At 46.3% G+C, this 26792-nt stretch overlaps 2 protein-coding genes across 4 annotated transcripts in view; one reads left to right on the top strand and one right to left on the bottom strand.

Moving 5' to 3' along the window:
• Positions 1–21959, bottom strand: part of LOC121285197 (kinesin-like protein KIF24) — a 133247-nt gene extending 111288 nt beyond the window's left edge. For all 3 annotated transcript variants that reach the window (XM_041201481.1, XM_041201473.1, XM_041201489.1), the window contains exon 1: positions 21877–21959. The gene's annotated coding sequence lies outside the window, so the exon portion shown is untranslated. The remainder of the gene's footprint in view (positions 1–21876) is intronic.
• A 190-nt stretch (positions 21960–22149) lies between these two features.
• Positions 22150–26336, top strand: nudt2 (nudix (nucleoside diphosphate linked moiety X)-type motif 2). Its single transcript, XM_041201188.1, has 2 exons — positions 22150–22512; positions 23908–26336. Exons 1-2 carry the CDS (start codon positions 22383–22385, stop codon positions 24219–24221), a joined length of 444 nt encoding a protein of 147 aa, XP_041057122.1. The 5' UTR covers positions 22150–22382; the 3' UTR covers positions 24222–26336.
• Positions 26337–26792: the final 456 nt, after the last annotated feature.

Here is a 26792-nt window from a genome sequence, read left to right as displayed (position 1 = left end):
TATATTAGATACAGCATCAGAGTAAAGCTCTCTGCTTCAATATTACACCAAACTCAGTCCTTTATTGAAGCCATGTGAATTTTCCCATGTTCACAGCAGCAATCACCAATCTGTGAAAAAGCGCTGATTCATGCCAAATTATAGAGAGTTTGTGCTTGAACTAACAGCTCCTAGGGATTGGGGGAAGGTTAGGCAAAATGATTTCAACTATGACCTTGAAAAAACTCAGCAGGTCTGGCAGCATCGGCGGAGAAGAGAAGAGTTGACGTTTCGAGTCCTCATGGCCCTTCAACAGAACTTGAGTTCGAGTCCAAGAAAGAGTTGAAATATAAGCTGGTTTAAGGTGTGGGGGGGTGGGGGGGAGAGAGAGAGAGAGAAGTGGAGGGGGGGTGTGGTTGTAGGGACAAACAAGCAGTGATAGAAGCAGATCATCAAAAGATGTCAACAACAATAGAACAAAAGAACACATAGGTGTTAAAGTTGGTGATATTATCTAAACGAATGTGCTAATTAAGAATGGATGGTAGGGCACTCAAGGTATAGCTCTAGTGGGGGTGGAGGGAGCATAAAAGATTTTAAAATATTTAAAAATAATGGAAATAGGTGGGAAAAGAAAAATCTATATAATTTATTGGAAAAAAAAAGGAAGGGGGAAACAGAAAGGGAGTGGGGATGGAGGAGGGAGCTCAAGACCTAAAGTTGTTGAATTCAATATTCAGTCCGGAAGGTTGTAAAGTGCCTAGTCGGAAGATGAGGTGTTGTTCCTCCAGTTTGCGTTGGGCATCACTGGAACAGACATGTGGGCAAGAGAGCAGGGTGGAGTGTTAAAATGGCAAGCGACAGGGAGGTTTGGGTCATTCTTGCGGACAGACCGCAGGTGTTCTGCAAAGCAGTCGCCCAGTTTACATTTGGTCTCTCGAATGTAGAGGAGACCACATTGGGAGCAACGAATGCAGTAGACTAAGTTGGGGGAAATGCAAGTGAAATGCTGCTTCACTTGAAAGGAGTGTTTGGGCCCTTGGACGGTGAGGAGAGAGGAAGTGAAGGGGCAGGTGTTGCAACTTTTGCATGGGCATGGGGTGGTGCCACAGGAGGGGGTTGAGGAGTAGGGGGTGGTGGAGGAGTGGACCAGGGTGTCCCGGAGGGAGCGATCCCTACGGAATGCCAATAGGGGAGGTGAAGGGAAGATGTGTTTGGTGGTGGCATCATGCTGGAGTTGGCGGAAATGGCGGAGGATGATCCTTTGAATGCGGAGGCTGGTAGGGTGATAAGTGAGGACAAGGGGGACCCTATCATGTTTCTGGGAGGGAGGAGAAGGCGTGAGGGCGGATGCGCGGGAGATGGGCCGGACACGGTTGAGGGCCCTGTCAACGACCGTGGGTGGAAAACCTCGGTTAAGGAAGAAGGAGGACATGTCAGAGGAACTGTTTTTGAAGGTAGCATCATCGGAACAGATGCGACGGAGGCGAAGGAACTGAGAGAATGGGATGGAGTCCTTACAGGAAGCTGGGTGTGAGGAGCTGTAGTCGAGATAGCTGTGGGAGTCGGTGGGTTTGTAATGGATATTGGTAATTGGATGCTGTTCCCGTCACATTCTGAAATCCACACTCAGTGCCATGCGCCGCCATATGAACACACTCGACCTCTCCCTCCAGCAGCACCGCCGTACCCTTTCTCAAAGCTGCGCGTGCCCCCAGTTTCATTTTATTCTTCGGATCATCCGACGCCTCAACAAGAAACTTTTTCTCTTTCTCTCATGTGCTAAGGAACGCAAGCTCCAACAACTCATCGACACCAACACCCATCTAGGACCCACCACCCCTGCCCGTCCCTCCGTCCCCACCCCATCTTCCAATCCCAGCCCCAGCCGTGTATTCACTATACCCCCTGACTTTCCCCTCTCCGATGCTGAACGTTCAGTGCTCAGCAAAGGACTTAGTTTCATACCCTTACGCCCTCACCTCAATGAATTTCGGGCTCGGCATGATGCTGAACTCTTCTTCCGCCGTCTTCGTCTCCGGGCTCACTTCTTTGGGCAGGAGTCCTCTCCCAGTTCAACGGATCCTTTTACCCATCTCCAATATTCTCCCTCCACCTGGACCCCTCCCTCTGGATTCTTACCTTCTCTTGATCTTTTCATTGAGAACTGTCGGCGCGACATTAATCGTCTCAATTTCTCTGCTCCTCTCACCCATTCTAACCTGTCTCTCTCTGAACTTACTGCACTCCATTCTCTCAGGTCCAATCCTAACATTGTCATCAAACCCGCTGACAAGGGTGGTGCCGTTGTTGTCTGGCGCACTGACCTCTACCTCGTGGAGGTTGAGCGTCAACTCGCAGACACTTCCTCCTACCTCTCCCTGGACCATGACCCCACCACTGAACATCAAGCCATTGTTTTCAGGACTGTCACTGACCTCATCTCCTCTGGGGATCTTCCTCCCACAGCTTCCAACCTGATAGTCGCTCAACCTCGGACGGCCCGCTTCTATCTCCTACCCAAAATCCACAAACAGAACTGCCCCGGTAGACCGATCGTCTCAGCTTGCTCCTGCCCCACAGAACTCATTTCTCGTTATCTTGACTCCCTTCTCTCTCCCCTTGTCCAGTCCCTTCCCACCTACATCCGTGATTCCTCTGACACCTTACGTCACATCAACAATTTCCAGTTCCCTGGCCCCAACCGCTTCCTCTTCACCATGGACGTCCAATCCCTCTACACCTCCATCCCCCACCAGGATGGTCTGAGGGCCCTTAGCTTCTTCCTTGAACAGAGGCCCGAACAATCCCCATCCACCACTACTCTCCTCCGTCTGGCTGAACTTGTTCTCACGCTGAACAATTTCGCCTTCAACTCCTCTCACTTCCTCCAAATAAAAGGTGTGGCTATGGGTACCCGCATGGGCCCCAGCTATGCCTGTCTCTTTATGGGGTATGTGGAACATTCCTTGTTGCAGTCCTACTCCGGCCCCCTTCCACAAATCTTTCTCCGGTACATCGATGATTACTTCAGTGCTGCTTCATGCTCTCGTTGGGACTTAGAAAAATTTATTAATTTTGCTTCCAATCTCCAACCCTCCATCATTTTCACGTGGTCCATCTCTGACACTTCCCTTCCCTTCCTTGACCTCTCTGTCTCAATCTCTGGTGATAGACTGTCCACCAATATCCATTACAAACCCACCAACTCCCACAGCTACCTCGACTACAGCTCCTCACACCCCGCTTCCTGTAAGGACTCCATCCCATTCTCTCAGTTCCTTCGCCTCCGTCGCATCTGTTCCGATGATGCTACCTTCAAAAACAGTTCCTCTGACATGTCCTCCTTCTTCCTTAACCGAGGTTTTCCACCCACGGTCGTTGACAGGGCCCTCAACCGTGTCCGGCCCATCTCCCGCGCATCCGCCCTCACGCCTTCTCCTCCCTCCCAGAAACATGATAGGGTCCCCCTTGTCCTCACTTATCACCCTACCAGCCTCCGCATTCAAAGGATCATCCTCCGCCATTTCTGCCAACTCCAGCATGATGCTACCACCAAACACATCTTCCCTTCACCCCCCTTATCGGCATTCCGTAGGGATCGCTCCCTCCGGGACACCCTGGTCCACTCCCCCATCACCCCTACCCCCTCCTGTGGCACCACCCCATGCCCATGCAAAAGTTGCAACACCTGCCCCTTCACTTCCTCTCTCCTCACCGTCCAAGGGCCCAAACACTCCTTTCAAGTGAAGCAGCATTTCACTTGCATTTCCCCCAACTTAGTCCACTGCATTCGTTGCTCCCAATGTGGTCTCCTCTACATTCGAGAGACCAAACGTAAACTGGGCGACCGCTTTGCAGAACACCTGCGGTCTGTCCGCAAGAATGACCCAAACCTCCCTGTCGCTTGCCATTTTAACACTCCACCCTGCTCTCTTGCCCACATGTCTGTTCCAGTGAAGCCCAACGCAAACTGGAGGAACAACACCTCATCTTCCGACTAGGCACTTTACAACCTTCCGGACTGAATACTGAATTCAACAACTTTAGGTCTTGAGCTCCCTCCTCCATCCCCACTCCCTTTCTGTTTCCCCCTTCCTTTTTTTTTTCAATAAATTATATAGATTTTTCTTTTCCCACCTATTTCCATTATTTTTAAATATTTTAAAATCTTTTATGCTCCCTCCACCCCCACTAGAGCTATACCTTGAGTGCCCTACCATCCATTCTTAATTAGCACATTCGTTTAGATAATATCACCAACTTTAACACCTATGTGTTCTTTTGTTCTATTGTTGTTGACATCTTTTGATGACCTGCTTCTATCACTGCTTGTTTGTCCCTACAACCACACCACCCCCCTCCACTTCTCGCTACCCACCCCCCCCCTCCCCCCCCACCACCACACACACCTTAAACCAGCTTATATTTCAACTCTTTCTTGGACTCGAACTCAAGTTCTGTTGAAGGGTCATGAGGACTCAAAACGTCAACTCCTATCTTCTCCGCCGATGCTGCCAGACCTGCTGAGTTTTTCCAGGTAATTCTGTTTTTGTTTTGGATTTCCAGCATCCGCAGTTATTTTGTTTTTATCAACTATGACCTTGTCGGTTAACAGAAAAAGGAGACTATTATCCCATCTATCCAAACTTGATTCAATTCCGGTTTCTGAATGTTACAAGTAAGGTTGAGAAAGTATACGTCATCTTAATGTGAGCTCGTACAGTAAAAACCCTTCACTTTCTTCTTGTGGGTATCGATGCCACAGCAGTTTCTGAATATTGGCTTTTGGGAAATCCCCATCACTGTAACGATCAACATTTCCCTCACTGGGGCTTTCATGTCTGTAGCGTGACAAGGAGTGAGAAGGTTATGTTGATGGGGTTAGCTAAAGTGTGGTGAATGGAGGGATGTATCAAACATAAACACAAACATAGACCAGATAGGCAAATTGGCCCATTTCTGCGCTGTCAATTATACATAATCCTATGTAAATGCTGGTTGAGGAATAAATATTAGCCTGGACACCAGGGAGAACTCCTGTGCTCCTCTTCTTCAAACATTCCTTTGTTAACTCTGGACTTGACTATTCCAATACTCTTCTAACTGGCCTCCTACCTATCATCCTACGTGAACGTGAAATCTTTCAAAATTCTGCTGCCCGTATCCTAACTCACACCAAGCTCTATTCACTCAGTGCACCTTTGTTTACTGACCTACATTGGCTCCCAGTCCAGCAATGCCTCAATTTTAAAAAGTCTCATCCTTAATTTCAAATTCATCCTTAGCCTCGCTGCTCCCTATCGTTATAACCTCCTAAACCCAACGGGATCTCTATGCTCCTCCAATGCTGGTCTCTACGGATGCCAGGTTTTCTTTCCTTCAGCACTGATGGCCAAAACTTCAGTTGCCCAAGCCTTAAACTCTGGAATTCCCTCCCTAAACCTCTCTGTGTCTCCATTTCTCTTTCCTCCTTTATGATGCTCCATAAAACCTGCCTCTGATTAAGCTTTTGGTCAACAATCCTAATAGCTCCTAATGTGGCTCAGTCAAATTTTACTTCATAATCTATGCTAAAGATGGTATATAAGTGAAAGTTGTTGTGCCATGAGACTTGCAGGCACAACTTCTGACTCCACAGGTGGAATTTTGTGCCCGCTGGCACCGGGCATGCACGGACAATATGGCGAGAAGACCAGAAATTGGTTTCACAACGTCAAAAACCAGTTTGCAATCATCTGCTCAGCCCCTCAATGGCGGGCCACATTTCCCGTCGGAATCAGGCCCCCACACTGGATTGTCCACCCACTCACGCAAACATGTTTCACAACAGCATATATAAGGCATGCACTCAGCGAGCTGCACTTTGAGGGGAACTCGGAGGTGAGTGCACAGTAATGTTGAGCAGCGCTCGCCTGGGGCGCCTGTTGGACTCAAGGTTGAGGCACATTGCGGGGGGCAGGGTGAAAGGGCTGCCCTGTGATTGTGGTGACTTGAGGATGGGGCCAAGGGCTGCCCGACAGTTGAAGGTAGTGCACAAGCACATGTGGGGTGGCAGGGGATGAAAGCTGCCATGCATTAGGAAACCTTGCATAAAAAGTGTTAATTTCTCTGCAGCTGAGATAGGTCAGGCTCAGCCACATTGGCATACATGGAATTGGGACTCTAGCTTATTTGCTCACTCAAGCAATGCAGAGGTATGAAAGTGCCACTAAGTGCTTCAGAGCTTCTCACCCCTCAGGCACAGACTGCAAACTAATGAGCGTTTTAGTGGACAGAAGAACAGCTGGATGACTGGGCACATTGTACAATCTCCTTGCTAAAGCTGGCCATGGAGTTGTCACTGGTGAGGCGCTCACAGCCCCTTGTAATGTCATCATCCCAGTTTGGATCAGTTTCTTCCATGGTTCAAGCTAACAGTGCAGCCTTGCAGTGTGGGATATGAGAATGCTTGTGCCTGAGCTGAGAGCACAGCATGCAGCCCAATGGGCTAGGCTGCCGCCAATCAGTCAGATGGAGTGGGGCAGAGGTGGTTGGGGTTTCAAGCAGCTATGCAGTGCACTAAACTCTGGCCATCCAAGTGGTGGCCAGCACACATTAAGGAGCCTTTAGACTTAACCAAGAAAGGTCCTTCGTATCCAAGTGAACCCACACATCTCTCTCTTTCATCCTGCAGGAAGAGCTTTTTTTTATATTCACAGGATGTGGGCGTCGCTGACCTGGGCCAGCATTTATTGCCCACCTGCCACCCTTAATTGCCCTTGAGAACTGAGTGGCTTGCTAAGCACTTCAGAGAGCATTTAAAAGTCAATCACATTGCTGTGGGTCTGGAGTCACATGTAGGCCAGGCCAGCAGATATTGTCCCCTAAAGGTCAATAGAGAATGAGGTTTCATTGTCATCATTGGACTTTTAATTCCAAATTTCACCATTTGTCATGGTGGGATTCGAACGCAGGCCTCCAGAGAATTACTCTGGGTATCTGGAGTACTAGTCCAGTGACAATATCACTATGCCACCGCCTCCCTTAATCAGGAGGTATATCAGGAGCAAGGAGCCTGGTGAACTAGCTATATGTCTCGTGGTGTACAGAGAGTATAGATGATGGAGAAGAGAGCATCGGAGGCACCTGGCTGCACAAAGGGAGCAGCAGCACCCTCTGGAAGAAGGGGTGGCTGGGGTTCCCACACACGCTGAAGAGCCACAGCGAGCTGTCGTTGGCTGGCACCTATCTAGACCCAGGGTCTATAGACGCCGCCTTTCATTCCTCCAAATGACCGACAACCAGTGTCACTGAAGACTGCGCATGTCTAGGATATTGGTTGGTCACATCTGTCAGCTAGTGCTGGATTTGGCGCATGGAGGGACATGGAGGGCATCTACTGCCGGCGGCCATGAAAGTACCGCGGTGTTCAATTTTTATGCCAGTGGCTCCTTTCAGGGCTCCACAGATGACCTCTGTGGGAAATCACAAGCCTCCACCCACAAAAGCATCCATGAGGTCATGGATGTCATTTTCACTAGGGCACACAACTTTGTGTATTTCTTCTGGGACCAAAAGAGCCAAGATGCAAAAATGATTGGATTTGCTTGAATCTCTGGTTTCCCATAGGAGCAGGGTGTGATCGGCTGCACTCACATGGCACTCAGATCTCCGTCGCAACAAGAAGTCAACTATGTCAACACAAGGGCTTCCGTTTGATGAATGTGCAGCTCGTATGCAACCACCACAAATGCATCCTGCAGGTCTGCACATGGTTTCCAGGGAGTGTTCATGGCTCCTACATTCTCAGTCGATCACAGGTCCCTGACATCTTCCAGGGTCCACAGAGGCTGCAGGGATGTCTCCTCAGGAACAAGGGCTACCCACAGAGGACGTGGCTGATGACACCCATGCAGCAACCTCAGACTGCAGTACAGCAAAGGTATAATGAGGCTCATGCTACAACTCACAACTTGGTGAAGCAAACCATCGGGACGCTGGAAATGAGGTTCTGTTGCCTGGACCGGACTGGTGGAGCACTACAATATAGTCCAGAGATGGTGTCTCGCATCGTTGTCGCCTGCGGCTACCTTAACAACTTGACGGTGCAATGGGGAGAGGAGCTGGCTGAGGGAGAGATGCAGGTGCTGGAGGTCTCCTCCGATAAGGTGGATGTCGAGAGTGATATGGGTGAGGAGCTCCTCGAAGGTGCTGATTACGGCGATGAGGCCCTTGCATTGGCCAGATAAGGCAAGTGCACTCAAGAGGGCCTCATACCTGCTGGATTTGTGGAGAATGATGACAACATGCAGTGAAGAGACACCATCCTCACATTCCACCTATGAACGTTTGACCCCAGTCTGGCTTATGATAGCGCACAAAGCCTCTGTGATAATGCTCCTGTCGTGGAGATGCAGTGGAAGCCCTAATAGTCGCTCGATTGCAGGAGGACGATGAAGACATGCAGTGAGGACACTCCACAGATCTTCACATTGCCTCTGTGAATGTCCGACTCCTGTCTGGCAGACAGCAGCATGCTTGCATTCTGTGACCAGGGTCATATCATGGAGATGCCGCCATAAAACTTTAAAAGCACCTGATCCTTTGCCTTCAGTCCCTGACCCCTTCAAGAGCGCAGCATCACTGATCACAGATGCTGAATAAATGGGGGCCAGGCCCAACTTTAAGGTGCTGAGATTACACAAAGAGGACGACAGTACTCTGTGACACCTGCCTACGACATTCTGGCAGCAATGACAAGCACTGTCGAGGTGCAGACATCACTAATGTGTCCAGGGTGTGTGAGGCCGGACTATCACTTTGGTCTGAAGGCTGCACAAAGCACAGGGAAGAGGCCCTGGAATGAGACACCTGCCTTTATTTAGTGCAGAAAGGTTTCACATCTGAGTGACATGAACACTGCTCATCAGAACAAGGAGCCAAAGGCAGGGAGATATTCTCCGGAGTTTACTGACAATAGCAAACATTATGTACAAGTGATTGACACCAGTGCCCAGGCTGTGCAACTACATCATCTTACTGCTTGGCCTAAATAGCCAAGTGGTTATGGTACTGGGTTTGTAACCCCAAGATCAAGAGTTCAAATCTCACAATGGCAAACTATGCAACAATGTAACTTCATCTGAAACAGATGGAAATGGGTTTGTACTCGAAAGAGTTACATCTTCTTAGTGCTTGGCCTAAATAGCCAAGTGGTTATGGTACTGGGTTTATAACCCCAAGATCAAGAGTTCAAATCTCACAATGGCAAAACTATGAAACAATGTAACTTCATCTGAAACAGATGGAAATGGGTTTGTACTCGAAAGAGTTACATCTTTGGACTGCTGCTGCACACCTTCCATTTACTCGAAAGAGTTACATCTTCTTAGCGCTTGGCCTAAATAGCCAAGTGGTTATGGTACTGGGCTTGTAACCCCAAGAGTTCAAATCTCACAATGGCAAACTATGAAACAATGTAACTTCATCTGAATAGGAACTGATGGAAATGTGTTTGTGCTCGAAAGAGTTACATCTTCTTAGTGCTTGGCTTAAATAGCCAAGTGGTTATGGTACTGGGTTTGTAACCCCAAGATCAAGAGTTCAAATCTCACAATGGCAAACTATGAAACAACATAACTTCATCTGAAACAGATGGAAACGTGTTTGTACTCGAAAGAGTTACATCTTCTTAGTGCTTGGCCTAAATAGCCAAGTGGTTATGGTAGTGGGTTTGTAAACCCAAGAGTTCAAATCTCACAATGGCAAACTATGAAACAATGTAACTTCATCTGAATAGGAACTGATGGAAATGTGTTTGTGCTCGAAAGAGTTACATCTTCTTTTAAACCAGCTGATCGCCGCCATGTTGTGGTATCGGCTGGTCACTTGGACCCCTCCCCCGGACTTTGTCACAAGAATCCAGAGATTGTTAGTCGACTTCTTCTGGGACAAAAGATTGCACTGGGTCGCTGCCGAGGTTCTGAGTCTCCCGCTTAGGGAGGGTGGTCAGGCGCTAGTGTGCCTACGCACACAGGTGGCGACTTACCGCCTTCAGAACCTGCAGTGATACCTCTACGTCGAGCCTCCTCCTAGATGGTGTGCCCTGATGACGTATTTCTTCCGTCAGGTGCACGGCCTGAATTATGACGTGCAGCTCCTGTTTATAGAACAGCTGGGCCTCGGTGGCTCCTTGCAGGCGTTGCCCGTCTTTTACCAGGACCTGATCAAAGTCTGGAAAGTGGTCGCCTCGCGACGCAGCACTCTCCCGTCAGGAGTAGCGGCTATCGTCAGAGAGCCGCTGCTCAGGAATCCGCCCCTCCGTCCTTTTCAGTGGTTGGCGGAGAGGAGGGCTGTGGCCACAGGGGTGACCAGGATCGGGGACGTGCTGGGTGGCGGAGGACTGGGCTGGATGCTCCCGCAGGAGTTGGCGCGACGCACGTCTGTGAGTGTCCAGGTCGCAGCCAATGCCATCCAAGACCTGAGAACGGTCGTGCTCGGACCCGACGTTATTTTGGGTCTTGAGGTGGTCCAGGTGCGCGGTGGTCTTCCGTCTGAGCGTTCCCCTGTTCGGACGGAATTCCACATTGGCCCCAAGCCCCGAACCCTCCCTCGGGTGCTGGTGCCCCGCAATATGAGCCGCCTCGGGGACATGCCCTCTGTGCCTTTTGGCACGGCAAAGAGGGGCTTTTTGTATGGACTGCTGCTGCACACCTTCCATTTTCTCGCCCTTGTCCGTCGACCGGACACGCCCTGGCATGCCTTGTTGCAGTCCAGCGGCAGAGGCCCCCGATGGGAGGCCCTCTACGGAGGTGTCCTCCCCCTTTCTATCGGGGACCTGGGTTGGAGGGTGTTGCATGCAGCAGTCCCTTATAATAAGAGGATGCATAGGTTCACGGACTCTCAGGACACATGCCCTTTTTGCGGTCTTGTGGAGTCCGTGGACCATGTATACATAGGGTGTTGTAGGCTGCACTCCCTTTTTAGTTATTTGAAAAACCTTTTATTGATGTTTTGTTTGCACTTCAGCCCCACGCTCCTGATCTATGGGCACCCGGTGCGGAAGGGGGTCGGGAAGGAGGAGGACCTCCTCGTGAACCTGCTCCTGGGCCTGGCCAAGTTGGCAATTAACAGGTCCAGGCAGCGGGCGATCGACGGGGGAGTCCCGCCCGATTGTTTGTCCCTCTTCCGTGGCTACGTTCGCTGCCGGATGTCCCTGGAGAAGGAGCACGCGGTGTCTGCTGGCACTCTCGAGGCCTTCCGTGCTCGGTGGGCACCGCAGGGACTGGGGTGTTTTGTTGACCCCTTTAATCACATTTTGATTTAAAGTTTGTAAGTTTCCTTTAAACTTTGTTCTTGGTTTTACAGCTGACCTGAATTAGGGGCTGTGCCTGATTTATCCCAATTTTGTTGATTTGGTTTTCATTTCAAAGATTATCAAGAGTTCAAATCTCACAATGGCAAAACTATGAAACAATGTAACTTCATCTGAATAGGAATTGATGGAAATGTGTTTGTGCTCGAAAGAGTTACATCTTCTTAGTGCTTGGCTTAAATAGCCAAGTGGCTATGGTACTGGGTTTGTAACCCCAAGATCAAGAGTTCAAATCTCACAATGGCAAAACTATGAAACAATGTAACTTCATCTGAAACAGATGGAAATGGGTTTGTACTCGAAAGAGTTACATCTTCGGACTGCTGCTGCACACCTTCCATTTACTCAAAAGAGTTACATCTTCTTAGCGCTTGGCCTAAATAGCCAAGTGGTTATGGTACTGGCTTTGCAACCCCAAGATCAGGAGTTCAAATCTCACTATGGCAAACTATGAAACAATGTAACTTCATCTGGAACAGATGGAAACGGGTTTGTACTCGAAAGAGTTACAAGCTGTGTTTGATTTAAAAGATTATCAAGAGTTCAAATCTCACAATGGCAAACTATGAAACAATGTAACTTCATCTGAAACAGATGGAAACAGGTTTACTCAAAAAGAGTATCAAGAGTTCAAATCTCACAATGGCAAAACTATGAAACAATGTAACTTCATCTGAATAGGAACAGATGGAAACGTGTTTGTACTCGAAAGAGTTACATCTTCTTGGCCTGGCCAAGTTGGCCATTAACAGGTCCAGACAGCGGGCGATCGACGGGGGAGTCCCGCCCGATTGTTTGTCCCTCTTCCGCGGCTACGTTCGCTGCCGGATGTCCCTGGAGAAGGAGCACGCGGTGTCTGCTGGCACTCTCGAGGCCTTCCGTGCTCGGTGGGCACCGCGGGGACTGGGGTGTTTTGTTGACCCCTTTAATCACATTTTGATTTAAAGTTTGTAAGTTTCCTTTAAAACTTTGTTCTTGGTTTTACAGCTGACCTGAATTAGGGGCTGTGCCTGATTTTTCCCAATTTTGTTGATTTGGTTTTCATTTAAAAGATTATCAAGAGTTCAAATCTCACAATGGCAAACTATGAAACAATATAACTTCATCTGAAACAGATGGAAACAGGTTTACTCAAAAAGAGTATCAAGAGTTCAAATCTCACAATGGCAAACAATGTAACTTCATCTGAATAGGAACAGATGGAAACGTGTTTGTACTCAAAAGAGTTACATCTTCTTAGCACCCAGTGTGGAAGGGAATCAGGAAGGAGGAGGACCTGCTCCTGGGCCTGACCAAGTTGGCCATCAACAGGTCCAGGCAGCAGGCGATCGACGGTGGAGTCCCGCCCGATTGTTTGTCCATCTTCCGCGGCTACGTTCGCGGCCGGATGTCCCTGGAGAGGGAGTACGCGGTGTCTGCCAGCACTCTCGAGGCTTTCCGTGCTCGGTGGGCACCACGGGGACTGGGGTGTTTTGTTGACCCCTTTAATCACATTTTGGTTTAAAGTTTTTAAGTTTCCTTTAAATTTTTTGTCATTAGTTTTACAGCTGACCTGAATTAGGGGCTGTGCTTGATTTGTCCTTCATTTTGTTAATTTGGTTTGATTGTTTAACTCCAGAAAGAGTTACATCTTCTTAGCACCCGGTGCGGAAGGGGGTCGGGAATGAGGAGGACCTCCTCGTGAACCTGCTCCTGGGCCTGGCCAAGTTGGCCATCAACAGGTCCAGGCAGCGGGCGATTGACGGGGGAGTCCCGCCTGATTGTTTGTCCCTCTTCCGCAGCTACGTTCGCGGCCGGGTGTCCTTGGAGAGGGAGCACGTGGTGTCTGCCGGCACTCTCGAGGCCTTCCGTGCTCGGTGGGCACCGCGGGGACTGGGGTGTTTTATTGACCCCCTTAATCAAATTTTGGTTTAAAGTTTGTAAGTTTCCTTTAAACTTTGTCCTTGGTTTTACAGCTGACCTAAATTAGGGGCTGTGCTTTATTTGTCCTTCATTTTGTTAATTTAGTTTAATTGTTTGAACTCTAAAAGGGTTACATCTTCTTAGCTTTCCTAACCATGCCACTACGTCTTGGTGCTCTCCGGACAGTGGAGGTGGAGGTAGCCTGCTGACTGCTATGCCCTGTCTGTGATGACCTTGGTAAGCGTCCTCTGGAGGGCCAAGACCTGGAGTGCCCCGGCCTGCTTTCGGGTTTTGCTGTGTGGCAGTGGCATCCTCCTTGGCCTGTGGAGCTGGAGCTGCTGATGTCACAGGAAGAGGGGATTCGGATGGGACGGACACTCCTGGAGTCACCTGGATGGATGGCCCTAGGGGGTACGCCTGCTGATCCTCTGCCCTATGTGTGCCCGACAGCCCCTGGCTGACTCTTTGAGAAGGGGTGGGGGGGTGAGATCAGGCTGCCCCGCGCCCCTCTTGCATGTACACTGTTGAAGGCCAACTATGGCATCAGCGATGGAGTTCAGCCCACGCAGCAGTGCAGGAGCGATGTCCTGGCCAAGGTCTCCATGGCGGCCGCCATCCTGCCAGTGTTGACCTCAGTGCATTGGCATGCTGGCGCTATCAGCTCAACTTGGCCTCCAGCAGTCCTCTGGGTGCCGTGGACCTGGGAAGTCCCTGCTGCTACAAAACAGAATTACCTGGAAAAACTCAGCAGGTCTGGCAGCATCGGCGGAGAAGAAAAGAGTTGACGTTTCGAGTCCTCATGACCCTTCGACAGAACTTGAGTTGAGTCCAAGAAAGAGTTGAAATATAAGCTGGTTTAAGGTGTGTGGGGGGGACGGAGAGAGAGAGAGAGAGAGAGAGAGAAGTGGGGGGGGGGTGTGGTTGTAGGGACAAACAAGCAGTGATAGAAGCAGATCATCAAAAGATGTCAACAACAATAGAACAAAAGAACACATAGGTGTTAAAGTTGGTGATATTATCTAAACGAATGTGCTAATTAAGAATGGATGGTAGGGCACTCAAGGTATAGCTCTAGTGGGGGTGGAGGGAGCATAAAAGATTTTAAAATATTTAAAACTAATGGAAATAGGTGGGAAAAGAAAAATCTATATAATTTATTGGAAAAAAAAAAGGAAGGGGGAAACAGAAAGGGGGTGGGGATGGAGGAGGGAGCTCAAGACCGAAAGTTGTTGAATTCAATATTCAGTCCGGAAGGATCATCTTTTGATGATTTGCTTCTATCACTGCTTGTTTGTCCCTACAACCACACCCCCCCCCTCCACTTCTCGCTCTCTCTCTCTCCCTCTCTCTCCGCGCCCCCCCCCCCACACACACACACACACACACACACACACACACACACACACACACACACACACACACACACACACACACACACACACACACACACACACACACACACACACACACACACACACACACACACACACACACACATTTCAACTCTTTCTTGGACTCGAACTCAAGTTCTGTCGAAGGGTCATTCTGTTTTTGTTTTGGATTTCCAGCATCCGCAGCTTTTTTTGTTTTTAAGTCCCTGCTGCTGCCTGCTGTGGATGAGAAAGTGCAATGTGCTCACCAGATTGAGATCCTGAGGCTACTCTAAAGCTGGGTCCCACCAAGGTATGTGTCTCTGTCCTGGTGGAAGGTGTGGGTAGGTGATGTGATGGGACTTCAAGGAGGGTGCCTTCAGATTCCTCTTCTGAAGTATCTTCGGGCCTTGATTGGAGGCCCTGGGTTGTGGACTCTGTCAGCTGTTTGGCAGATGCGCCTGCGAAAGCAAGGAGAGTTAATTAGATCATGGCAGTGGCCTGTGAAACATGACACATCACTCACAGCATGGTTATCTGACGGATGTTGCACTGCTGGATCCTCACTTGGTAGAGCACCACCAAGCTCAACGTCAGCACAGGACCAGTCCAGATCATCACCGGCCAGCTGGAGGTTTCTGTTTTCGAAGTCTGTGAGGACCTAAATTTCAGGCATTCCGCCGCCAGTCTGCGCCCTCTCCCTCTTGTTATGTGCCAGCTTGTCCGACATGAATAGAGATGGAGAGAGTGTAAACAGGGCACCTGCCATGCCAGATGATAAGTATGCCTGGCATGTGTGGGTGGTGAGTGGTCCCATGGATGTGATGAGGACAATGAAGATGTGTGAGAGAGAGTAAATGGTGATGTCCCTTGAACTGGCAGTGAGCGAGGACCCTGTGGATGTGTGATGGGTTTGAGAGTGTATGAGTTGAGAGTGATGAGAAGAGTGACTTACCCTGGCAGAACGAAGGAGATCATTCATCCTCTTGCAGCACTGGGTGGCTGTCCTCTTTTGCAGGGCTTTGGCACTGACCAAAGCTTCCCAAGCTGGATTGGCGATGTTGCCACCCATACTGCCGCCAGGGTGGGGGTAGAGGTCATCCTGGCGGGCCTCCACAGGGTCCAAAAGGCACTCGAAGGGCGCATCATTGAACCTGGGGGCTGCAGTCTTTTTGCCTTTTGGGACCATGTTTTCCATGCAGCAGTCCTGGGCTGGAAGCACTGAGAGGTGTGCGTGCGGCTGCACTTTAAATATGGCGCCTGGCATGATGAAGCGGCGAGGTGGTGGTGTGGTGGGTGAATGAGAGCCCACCCACCATGGAAATGGCATTTTTTCCAGAATGCATAATTAATGCAGCGGGTTTGGGAGGATATGGCATGAGAAGCCGCCATTGTGTCGGCTGGGTAAAACCCACCCGCTACTGCACTTAGTGCAAATCTAGAATGATTCCGCCCCAAGACAAGAGTGCTACCACTGAACCAATATCAGAAAAACAATGGGACTCTCGTGTGCTATAACCATTCTAGATGTAATGGTAAGAAATACTTTATAAATACTTCATAGCCTGTGGTCACCAAAGTTTCCAAGCCTGTTAGGTATCTTGTTTATACTCAGAGTAATTGTAGTCAGTCCAGGGAATTGAGTTGTTTTAGGCCTAGTTTCTCAGTATTTAGATTCTCTGTCACAAACATAAGGTTTATAAGCTTACTATGTTTCTGGACAGTGTCTTTAGGATAAAATGAAGGGGGTTATGTGATCTGTTCCAAGGTCTGCCTAACAACAGGCCTGAGTGATGTGGTATAAGCGGAGGCCTGGGTTATTTTGCTAGAAAGAAGATGTAAGGTGTTCACACACGGAAACAATAACAGCAACATGTGTTTACAATGATTTGATTGCTAGTCCCAGGAAGTGAGAATGTCAGGTTGGAAACAATTATGCTTGATTCTATCTTGGGAGCAAATGGATAGTTTAGAGTTGGAGGGGTCTAAAGAATAGCTTATCAGCATTTCTACTGGGATACAAGGGCCATGTGATTCATGTTGCCATGGAGATGAGTTTGATGGGATGGGCTTTTAAGGTATCTCTGAAAACTCACAGACATAAGTCGTCTGTCAGGATCCAGAGAGAAAAAGCAGCTAATGGGCAAAAGTGTCTTTGGTTCACCTGTTCTATCCTTTCATTGTGCAAATGAAAGGATACAATTACATTTTGCATCTCTGCTGTACCTTCATCCTCCAAAAGATTTATTTCGTTAATTGACCATGTCCATTTTTAAAAATTCATTTTTAAGTTTTAATAGTGTTTATAACATCCTTTGCTGTTTTTCTTTACATCACCTGCCAGTCCCTCTTCATATCTAATTTAGTAGCCAAATGTTGTTACACAAAATACACTGTATTTACAGTTTACATATATTTAAGCATAATCGACTATATTCTTTAGGTTGAACTCACACATCCAGGATATGTTGGCTGTGTAATGCTGCTAAAATTTACGCAAGATTATATACTTTTTATTTCTAACTTAAATATTTTAATTGATATTTTCGATAAGTGGATAATAATCAACAATGATCACTGAGTAATTTTGATGATATTTCGTATAAAAGTAACATTCAAAGTATATTTTAATCTGAAATTATAGACCTGGTATAGTACTTTGATCACGTCATCTTATTTAAACTAGAATAAGTACGTAACGACTAACCACAGAACCTTAACAGCACCAAAGGAGGCCATGTGGCCCATCATTTCAGCACTGGCTCTCCAAACGAGCATTATGATGTAGTGCCATTGCCCTGCCTTTCCCTGATACCCTTGCACATTATTTCTATTCAAATAATCATCTAATGTCCTCTTGAATGCCTTGATTGAGCCTGTCTCCACCATACTTCCAGGCAGTGCATTCCAGATCCAAACTACTCATTGTGAGAAAAAGTTTTTTCTCGTATCACACGTGCTTCTTTTGCAAATCACTTTAAATCTGTGCCCTCCCATTCTTGATCCTTTTACGAGTGGGAACAGCTTCTCCCTATCTGCTTTGTCCAGCCCCTCATGATTTTGAACATCTCTATCAAATCTCTTCTCAGCCTTCTTCTCTCCAAGGAGAACAGTCAACCTTACCAACCTATCCTCATAGCTGATGTTTCTTATTGTTGGAGCCATTCTTGTAAACCTCTTCTGCACTCTCTCCAACGTGTTCACAACCTTCCTATAATATGGTGTCCAGAACTGTACACAATATTCCAGCTGATGTCTAACGAGTGTCTTATATAAATTCAGCATTACCTCCCTGCTCCTGTATCCTATGTCCCTATTAATAAAGTCCAGGATACTATATGCTTAAACTGCTCTTTCCATCTGTCTTGCCACCTTCAATGATCTATGCACATACAAGTCTTTCTGCTCCTGAACCCCTTTCAAAATTTCACCTTTTTTTTTTGTCTATCCATGTTCTTCCTACCAAAATGCATCACCTCACACTCCTCCGCATTGAACTTCATCTGTCACCTATCTGCCCACTCCACTAACTTGTCTATGTCCCTTTGAAGTTCCACACCATCCTCCTTGGAGTTCACTACACTCCCAAGCTCCGTATCATCCGCAAACTTTGAAACTGTCCCCTGCACACCAAGATCTAGATCATTAATATATATCAGGAACATCAAGGGTCCCAATACTGACTCCTCGGGAATTCCACTACAAACCTTCCTCCACCCTGAAAAATATCCATTGACCATTACTCTCCGCTTATTTTTCAGCCAATTTTGTATTCACATTGCTACTGTCCCTTTTATTCCATGAGCAAGTCAGTTGTGTGATACTGTGTCAACTGCCTTTTCAAAGTCCATGTACACCACAGCTTTACCCTTATCGACCTTTTCTGTTACCTCCTCAAAAAACTCCAGCATGTTAGTTAAACACGATTTCCCCCTCAGAAATCCATGCCGGCTGTTCCTTATCAACCCATATTTTTCCATGTGACTACTAATTCTATCCCGAATAATTGTTTCTAGAATCTTGCCCACCACTGAAGTTAAACTGACTGGTCTGTAATTGCTGGGCTTATCCTTACAACCTCTTTTGAACAAGGGAGTAATGTTTGCAATTCTCCAGTCCTCTGGCATCACCCCTGAGTCTAGGGGAGACAAAAATTATGGCCAGTGCCCCTGCAATTTCTACTCTCACTTCCTTCAATATCCTTGAATGCATCTCGTCTGGTCCCAGTGCTTGGTCAACTTTAAGTACTGACAGTCAATTCAACACTTGCTCCTTATCAATTTTGAACCCTTCTAGTGACAGAGTTTCCTCATCTGTCACCATGGCCTGGGCAGCATCTATCTCCTTGGTAAAGATGGATGCAAAGTATTCATTTAATACCTCAGCCATGGCCCCTTCCTCCATGCGTAAATTCCCTTTTAGGTCCCGAATCCGCCCTACTCCTCCTTTTACTATTTATATGTCTATAGAAGACTTTGGGATTCCCCTTTACGTTGGCTGCCAGTCCTTTCACATAATCCGTCTTCATTTCTGTAATATGCTTTTTTACCTCCCCTCTGGACCTTCTGTATTCCTCTTGGTTCTCAGTTGTATTTTCTACCGACACCATGTCATAAGTGCACTTTTTCTTCTTTATCTTAATTTCTATCTCCTTTTTCATCCAGAGGGTTGTGGGTTTGTTTGTCCTACCTTTCCCTTTCGATGGAATATACCTTGACTGTGCCCGAACCAATTCTTTTTTAAAGGTAGCCCATTGTTCAGCTACAGTTTTTCCCACCAATCTTTCGTTCCAGTCTATTTTGCCCAACTCCATTCTTGCCTCATCGAAGTCAGCTCTTGTCCAGTTTTACTCTGGATTGCTTATCATCCTTTTCTATCATGATCCTAAAATGTACATTATAATGATCACTGTCTCCTAAACATTCCCCCACTGACACTTGATCTACTTGGCCGACCTCATTTCTAAGAACCAGATCCAACAATGCGTCTTTTCTTGTTGGATTGGACACATACTGCTGTAGAAAATTCTCCCGAACACAATCTAAGAACTTTTGCCCCTCTCCGCCCTTTACAGTACCCCTGTCCAAGTCTACATTTGGACAGTAATTAAAGTCCCCCTTTATAACTACTCTATAATGTCTGCATCTCTCCATAATTTCCCTGCAGATTTGTTCTTCTACGTCCTTCTCACTATTTGGTGGTCTGTAGATTACACCAAGCAATGTAATTGCACCCTTTTTGTTCCTTAGCTCTAGCCAAATTGATTCTGTCCTTAAACCCTCTGGGACATCCTCTTTCTCCAATGCTCTCCTTAACCAATATTGCCACCCCTCCTCCTTTCCTATCTCTTCTGAACTCCTTGTACCCAGGAATATTTAACACCCAGTTCTGCCCTTCATTGAACCAGGTCTCTGTTATCGCCACACCATCATATTTCCACAAGACAATCTGCACCTGTAACTCCCAAATCTTATTTACTATACTCCATGCATTCACATCCATGCATAGTAACCCTGATTTAGATTTTGTTTCTTTCTCCCTTACCCCGACTTTACCTATTAACTTATTATTCTCTATACGAGTGCTATCTGTCTCTCCCAGTATTTTGTGTACCCAGGTATTCCTCTCTAATATTTTCTCTAGGTTCCCACACACTGCCAAGTTAGTTTAAAGTCCTCCCAATAGCACTAGCAAAATGGCCCTCAAGGAACTCAGTTGCAGCTCTGTTCAGGTGCAACCTGTACGGCTTGTGCCATCTCCCCCAGAGCCAGTCCCAGTGTCCCAAGAATCTAAACCCTCCCTCCTGCACCATCTTTCCAGCCATGCATTCATCTGCCTTATCCTCCTATTTCTGTACCTACTGGCTCATGGCACTGGGAGCAATCTGGAGATTACTACATTACAGCTCCTGCTTGCTAATTTTCTCCCTAGCTCCCTAAATTCTGATTGCAGGACCACATTCCCCCTTCCTATCTAAGTCATTGGTATCAACGTGGACCACGATCTCTGGCTGATCACCCTCCCCCCGAAGAATATCCTGCAGCCGCTCTGCGACATCCTTGACCCTGGAACCAGGGAGGCAACATACCATCCTGGAGTCATGTTTATGGCCACAGAAACACCTGTCTCTTCCCCTAACCAATGAATCCCCTATCACTATAGCTCTTTTCTTTTCTCCCCTCCTGTGCAGTCAAGCTGCTCATGGTGCCTCAAACTTGGCTGTGATTGCACTCCTCTGAGGAACCATTGCCTTCAAAAGCTTCCAAAATGAAAAAACGATTTGTGAGCGGGACCCCAGGGTCTCTTTCACTATCTGCCTACTTCTCTTGGGCTGACTGGTGGTCACCCATTCCCTCTCTGTCTCCAAGCCCTTAAGCTTCGGTGTGACCACCTCTCTGAACATGCTATCCGCATAGCTCTCAGCCTTGCGGATACGCCAGACTCCAGCTGCTGCTCGAGCTTTGAAACCTGGAGCTCAAGTTTCTGCAGCTGACAGCACTTCCTGCACTGTGGTCAGCTAGGATGTCAGTGGCGTCCATGGCTTCACACAAAGGAACAGGAGTAGGCCATTCAGCCCTTCAAGTCTGCTCCCCCATTCAATAAAATCAAGGTTGATTTTAACAACACCTTCCTGCATTAACCCTTGATTCTCTTCATCTACAAAAATTTGTCAATCTCTGATTAATATACATGACTAAGGTTCACAACCCTTTGAGCAAAGAAATTGCTATTTATCTCAGCCCTAAATGACTGGTTCCTTGTTCAGAGGCTGTGGCCTATCACTAAGCCAATTTCATATCAATGTTGCTAGTCTCGTTTCTTCCACGAGCTATCACTTTGCTCACAAGTCTGTTCTGTGCCACTGTAAGTCGCTAATAACTTGCGATTTTAATAACGAGGATCAACAATAAATGTGAAAAGTTGGCACTGACATTTCTCACATCTGTAAGTTGAATTTTCCAAGCAGTTAACATTGAGTATTGCTTATATTGAAGGCCTCTAGTTATGTCCTTCCCCACAAGTGGAAACATTAACTCTGTAACCACTCTATCAAAACCTTTCATAATTTTAAAGCCCTCTATTAGGTCACCCCCTCAGCCTTTTGACCCAGCCTGTCAATCCTTTCCTGATACCCAAATATCATCCTTGTAAATCTTCTCTGTACTCTCTCCAGTACCTCCATATCCTTTTTATAACATTATTATTATATTTTATAAACATCAGCAATTGCTGATGTTGAATCAGTTGCTGTTATGAGCACCAACATACCGGCCTTGCAGCTTCCTCTCATCCTGCCCTTCTCTCCTGCCGTAACCAGGGCGCCGCTCAGATCCATGGCAACGCCGCAGGCCGTTTGAAAGTCACGCAGCAAAAACCCGCGCCACCGGGCCCGCTCTTAGAGATGACCAATCAGAGCGCAGGACAGGTTTACCGGATGCCCGCTCTCTGACCAATCACTGACCAGTCATCCGCAGACACCCGGCCACCACCAATCAGGGCGCGTGGAGGCGGTGACAAGATCCGGGATGTTACCAACCAATCGGGAGTCGGTTCTTGTTTGACGACTTTCAGGAGCCGCCGATGAACGAATGAGAAAAAGGAGAGCCTTAAAAACACAAATTGAAGTGGACGACCTGTACATTTGATACCTGTTAATGTCGCTTCTAATTTCGAGTTTCCAAATCGCGGCTCGAATTGGTGAAAGCTCAGCGCGGCCCGTCAATCACTCTGTATTTCCGATTTTGGGGTTGGACCGCTGGTTATAGTTTCCGACCATGACTCTCCGGGCCTGTGGATTGATCATTTTCAGGAGATTGAATGCGGGATCAACTTCCAAACCTCAGGAAATCGAGTTCCTACTTTTACAGACTTCTTATGGGAGGCATCACTGGACGCCTCCTAAAGGTGAGGCTGATCCTGAGCTTTACCCAAGAAGCGAGAATACCTCCTCTTGTCCGGTGCGGGTGCAGGTTATTACCGGAATCGAGGGAATGGTGGGCACCCAACTCCCCGGAAAGATTAGGGTATGAACATGGGGAAACAGCAGAGCTGCTGTTTAAATTTGATTGTCAAAAACCAAAGAGGGAAAACCTCTTTACGCGGTGAAATGCAATGCCCGAATGTGTGGTGGAAGCAGGTTCAATCGAAACTTTCAAAAGGGAATTGGATTATATCCTAAGAGGAACAATTTGCGCGGGGGGAGGGGGGGGGGGGGGGGGGGGGGCAAGAGTGGCACTAGGTGAATTGCCGCAGAGAGCTGGCACAGACACAATGGGCCAAATGACCTCCTTTGCTGTGATCATTCTATGAAATAGACTCAGAACTGGACCAAGCAATCCAAAGAAATAGGAGAGTTGTGGCTTGCTTGCCTGCCTGATGGTAAAACTTACCAACAGTTCAACTTGATATTGCAGCTGCACTAGCTTTACAGGCTGATTGCCAATCTGTACTTCATGGGGACGGCTTTCCCACTTTCTGAGATTTCACTGTTACTTCAGCTGCTGCTCAGTTAAAATAAATCAGGAGGGAGTGAATGTGTTTTATAGATAAGAATTTATTTGGACTGTTGCCTAGGAGAAGGGTATTTACTTGGGAGTCTAGCTAAGTAGGAATCTTTTGGAAAATATTGTAAGACTAAATTTAACTGTGTAACTGTAATCTTGCTAAGTTTTCTTTTGTTAATGTTTTAATTTAATCTTTAAAATCTCCAAAAGTGGCAGTGGACTCTTTACTTCTGACTTGTAATAAAAATACAAATTGCAAAATGTTGTGATAGCTTGGCCGTGTTTTGTGGGACTTGGTCAGCCTGGCAACTGCCACCTGCCATATCATAACAGTACGCAATTCTTTGAAGGTGGCAGGACAGATTGAGGTGCTGTTGAGGCTTATGGGTTATAGGCTTTATAAGTAGAGGCATAGAATACAAAACTAAGGAAATTATGTTAAACCTTTATAAAACACTTACTGGGCCACAGCTGGAGTACGGTGTCCCATTCTGGATGCTTCATTTTAGGAAGGATATCAAGGTCATGGAAAGAGTGCCAAGGAGATTTACTAGAGTGTACCATGGATGTGAGACTTCAGTTATGTGGAGAGATACTGCCTAAAATAAATTTCACTCTCCTAAGATTGATTTGTGATATTTGCTATTCAAAAAAACACAAAAACCTGTCAGTCAGAATGCTTTGTGGTAGTAAACATAATAAAGCAAAAATGTAATAATGATTTGTAAAGTACAATTGTTCACTGATGTGATTGCTCAAGGCCATTATGGTCTAATATGTGTGTATTTTTTTTAAGGGCATGTTGATCCAGGCGAAGATGACCTTAAAACTGCATTTCGTGAAACTGAGGAAGAAGCAGGACTAAAAAGCAAGGATTTTAATGTGCTTGATGGATACAAAAAAGAAATTATATACAAAGTGAATAATAAACCCAAAACTGTTATCTATTGGCTGGCAGAACTAAAGGATTATAATGCAGAAATAAAACTCTCTGATGAGCACCAGACATTCTGCTGGTTAAATGTGGATGAGGCCTGTAAACTTGCTAAGTATCAAGAAATGCAGGAAGCATTGAGGGAAGCACACCAGTTCATCTCAACAAATAAATAAGAACAGGTTCTTTGGAAAAGGAAAGGGCCTAGAATGTTTGTTAAAATTTTTGAAGGTTTCTTCCTCCTCTTTAATTCTACATTGCTCTTGTAACTTAAGACAGTGACCCAATGCAATTGCACAGGTGTCAACAGGTACACCAAAAGCTTGCTTAAGTAGTCCTTCATGTGTGAACCTGGACCTTGAATGTTATAGGCTACAAAATGGAAACATTTTCCTGCCTTTGCCAAATTCTCTCTCATACACACACTTTCCTGCAGAAACCTAGCTGGTGACTGAAGAAAGAAAGATCTTTTATAATACCATTCATAAAAGTCAGGATGTCCCAAAGTGCTTCATAACCAATTAATTGCTTTTGAAGTGTAGTCACTGTTGTTATGTAAGTAAACATGGAAGCCAAATTGCACGCAGGAAGGTTCCACAAACAACATTGAGCTAACTCAGATACTCTGTTTTAGTGATGCGGTTGGAGAGATAAATATTGGCCTGGGCACTGGAGAGAACTACCCTACTCTTTGAATCGTGCCACAGAATTTTTTTTCTGCATCAACCTCCAAGATAAGATGAGGCCTTGGTTTAACATCTCATCTGAAAGATGGCACCTCTGCAGGGCAGCATTCTCTGAGCACTGCACTGAACAACCCACAGCCTTCTGACTCAGTGTCAACAGTTAACACTGAACTAGGGCTGATACCACAAAAAGCAGATTAACTGGTTATTCATCTCAGTTCTATTTTTAGGACTTCACTGGTCCTTGGCTACCAAGTTTACTTGTAAAACAGCAGAACCTCATTGGCTGTAAAGCACTTTAGGTTATTCAGAGGACATGAAAGGTTCTTATGTTAACAAATCCTCTTTCTTTTCAGGTCTTTACTTTGCCAGTCTTCCCTTAGCTACCTATCTTGATATTTCCTGAATTTTGTAAATGTGCAAGGTCTTTACCTTTCAAAACCTCCCTGAGCTCTACACAACCTGAGATTGACTTTTTGCATTGGCTTCTCATGTTATTGATTGATAATCTTGCTGTATTATTTTCAGCAGGAGCTATGGAAGCATGCTCTCCCCAATATAATCCTTCATAATATGTAGTATTTCGTAGTTAAAATATTATTTGTTTTCATTGCAGATGGAAACATTCAACAATGTTATGAAACCAAATATAATTTTTTGTGGTGATCTACATCACAAATGTCAAAGTGGACATAACTTGCTGACTATTTGAAGAACACAAGAAATAATCCAGTATAAGGATACTTTTTATTTATGTTGGAAGGGGAAAGTAAAGTTTTATTTAATGTGTTTTCAGCACTACTGATTTAAATTTTTTGATGAACTGTTTTGACTGCGATTTGTCACAGAAGTATGCAGTCTTTAACCATTTAAAAAGTGCAGCATAATTCATTAATACCAAGCTCTTAAATAAGAAAACTTTTATAAACTAGCTTTGCAAAGATTCTAATACAAAAGATAAATACTACAGATGCAGGAAATCTGAAATGAAATGAAAAATGCTGGAAATACACAACAGGTCTCCCAGCATTTGTGGAGAGAAAAGACCTGGAAGGCAAAGACCTGAAACATTGGACTGAATTTTGCTGATTACCAGTAAGTCCTGCCGCTGGGGCCAAAAGCAAGAGGTGACCTGCTTCGGTGGGCGACAGTACCCAGGGCGGAATATTGCTCATGAAGATCAATTAACAGGCCACTGCCAGGGCTACTGGACCCAAAACTGGCCATTGCTGAGGCTGTAGCTCCAGGGAGAAGACACCTCAATGGACGGGTGCCCTTAAAGAGAGTTGAGATAGTTTGGCTACTTAACACTTGAGCCACCATCTTTCGCACTACTGACAATATGGCATGGCGGGGGGAAGGGGTCAGGCACCCAGTCCCGGTCCCTTCCCCCACCATTTTGCTAGCTCTCCCGTCTCTGTTCTCATCAACGGACCGGAAAATCTGTTTCTTTCCCCAAAGATGCTGGCAGACTTGCTGGGTATTTCCTGTTTCTATTTGCAAAGATTTTATTCTATGGAATATTCTTGGACATGTAGCAAGTTGAACAAAAATGTTGTTCACATCTGTTGTCAGTTTCAAAATATATTTCATCAAATTCTGTTATACAGGGAAAATGCTGTCATTTTTTTAAAATTTATTTTTCTCTGCATTATTTATATTACTAATAATTATATCTGAATTCAACATGTCTTTCTTCCCTTGGTTTCGATTATACTGTTGCTGGGAAAGGAAGGTTTTAAGGTGGGGGATATAAACAGATAATGTACTCGAATTTGTTTCAGAAAATATTGCAAATCAGGAAGGGAAGACATGGTTAAAAATATATTTTCTATAATGTAAATAACTGGGATTAAGATACTTCACACTTTTAAAATAAATTCTGTCATGGGATTGGCAGGTTGCTGGCATGGCCATCATTTGGTGTCCATCCCGAATTGCCCTTCAGATGCAAGTTTTGTAACTAAATAATATTACAGCCTGTATTTCTCAGTATCCATAAAGCTAGGGTATCCAACAAACAGCTTGACGGCCAAAAGCAAACTGCAAACTCCTTGAAAT

This window comes from Carcharodon carcharias, chromosome 1 (assembly GCF_017639515.1).
Source record: "Carcharodon carcharias isolate sCarCar2 chromosome 1, sCarCar2.pri, whole genome shotgun sequence".
In the NCBI taxonomy this organism is placed as follows: domain Eukaryota; kingdom Metazoa; phylum Chordata; class Chondrichthyes; order Lamniformes; family Lamnidae; genus Carcharodon; species Carcharodon carcharias.
This window is presented reverse-complemented; position numbering and strand designations above follow the sequence as displayed.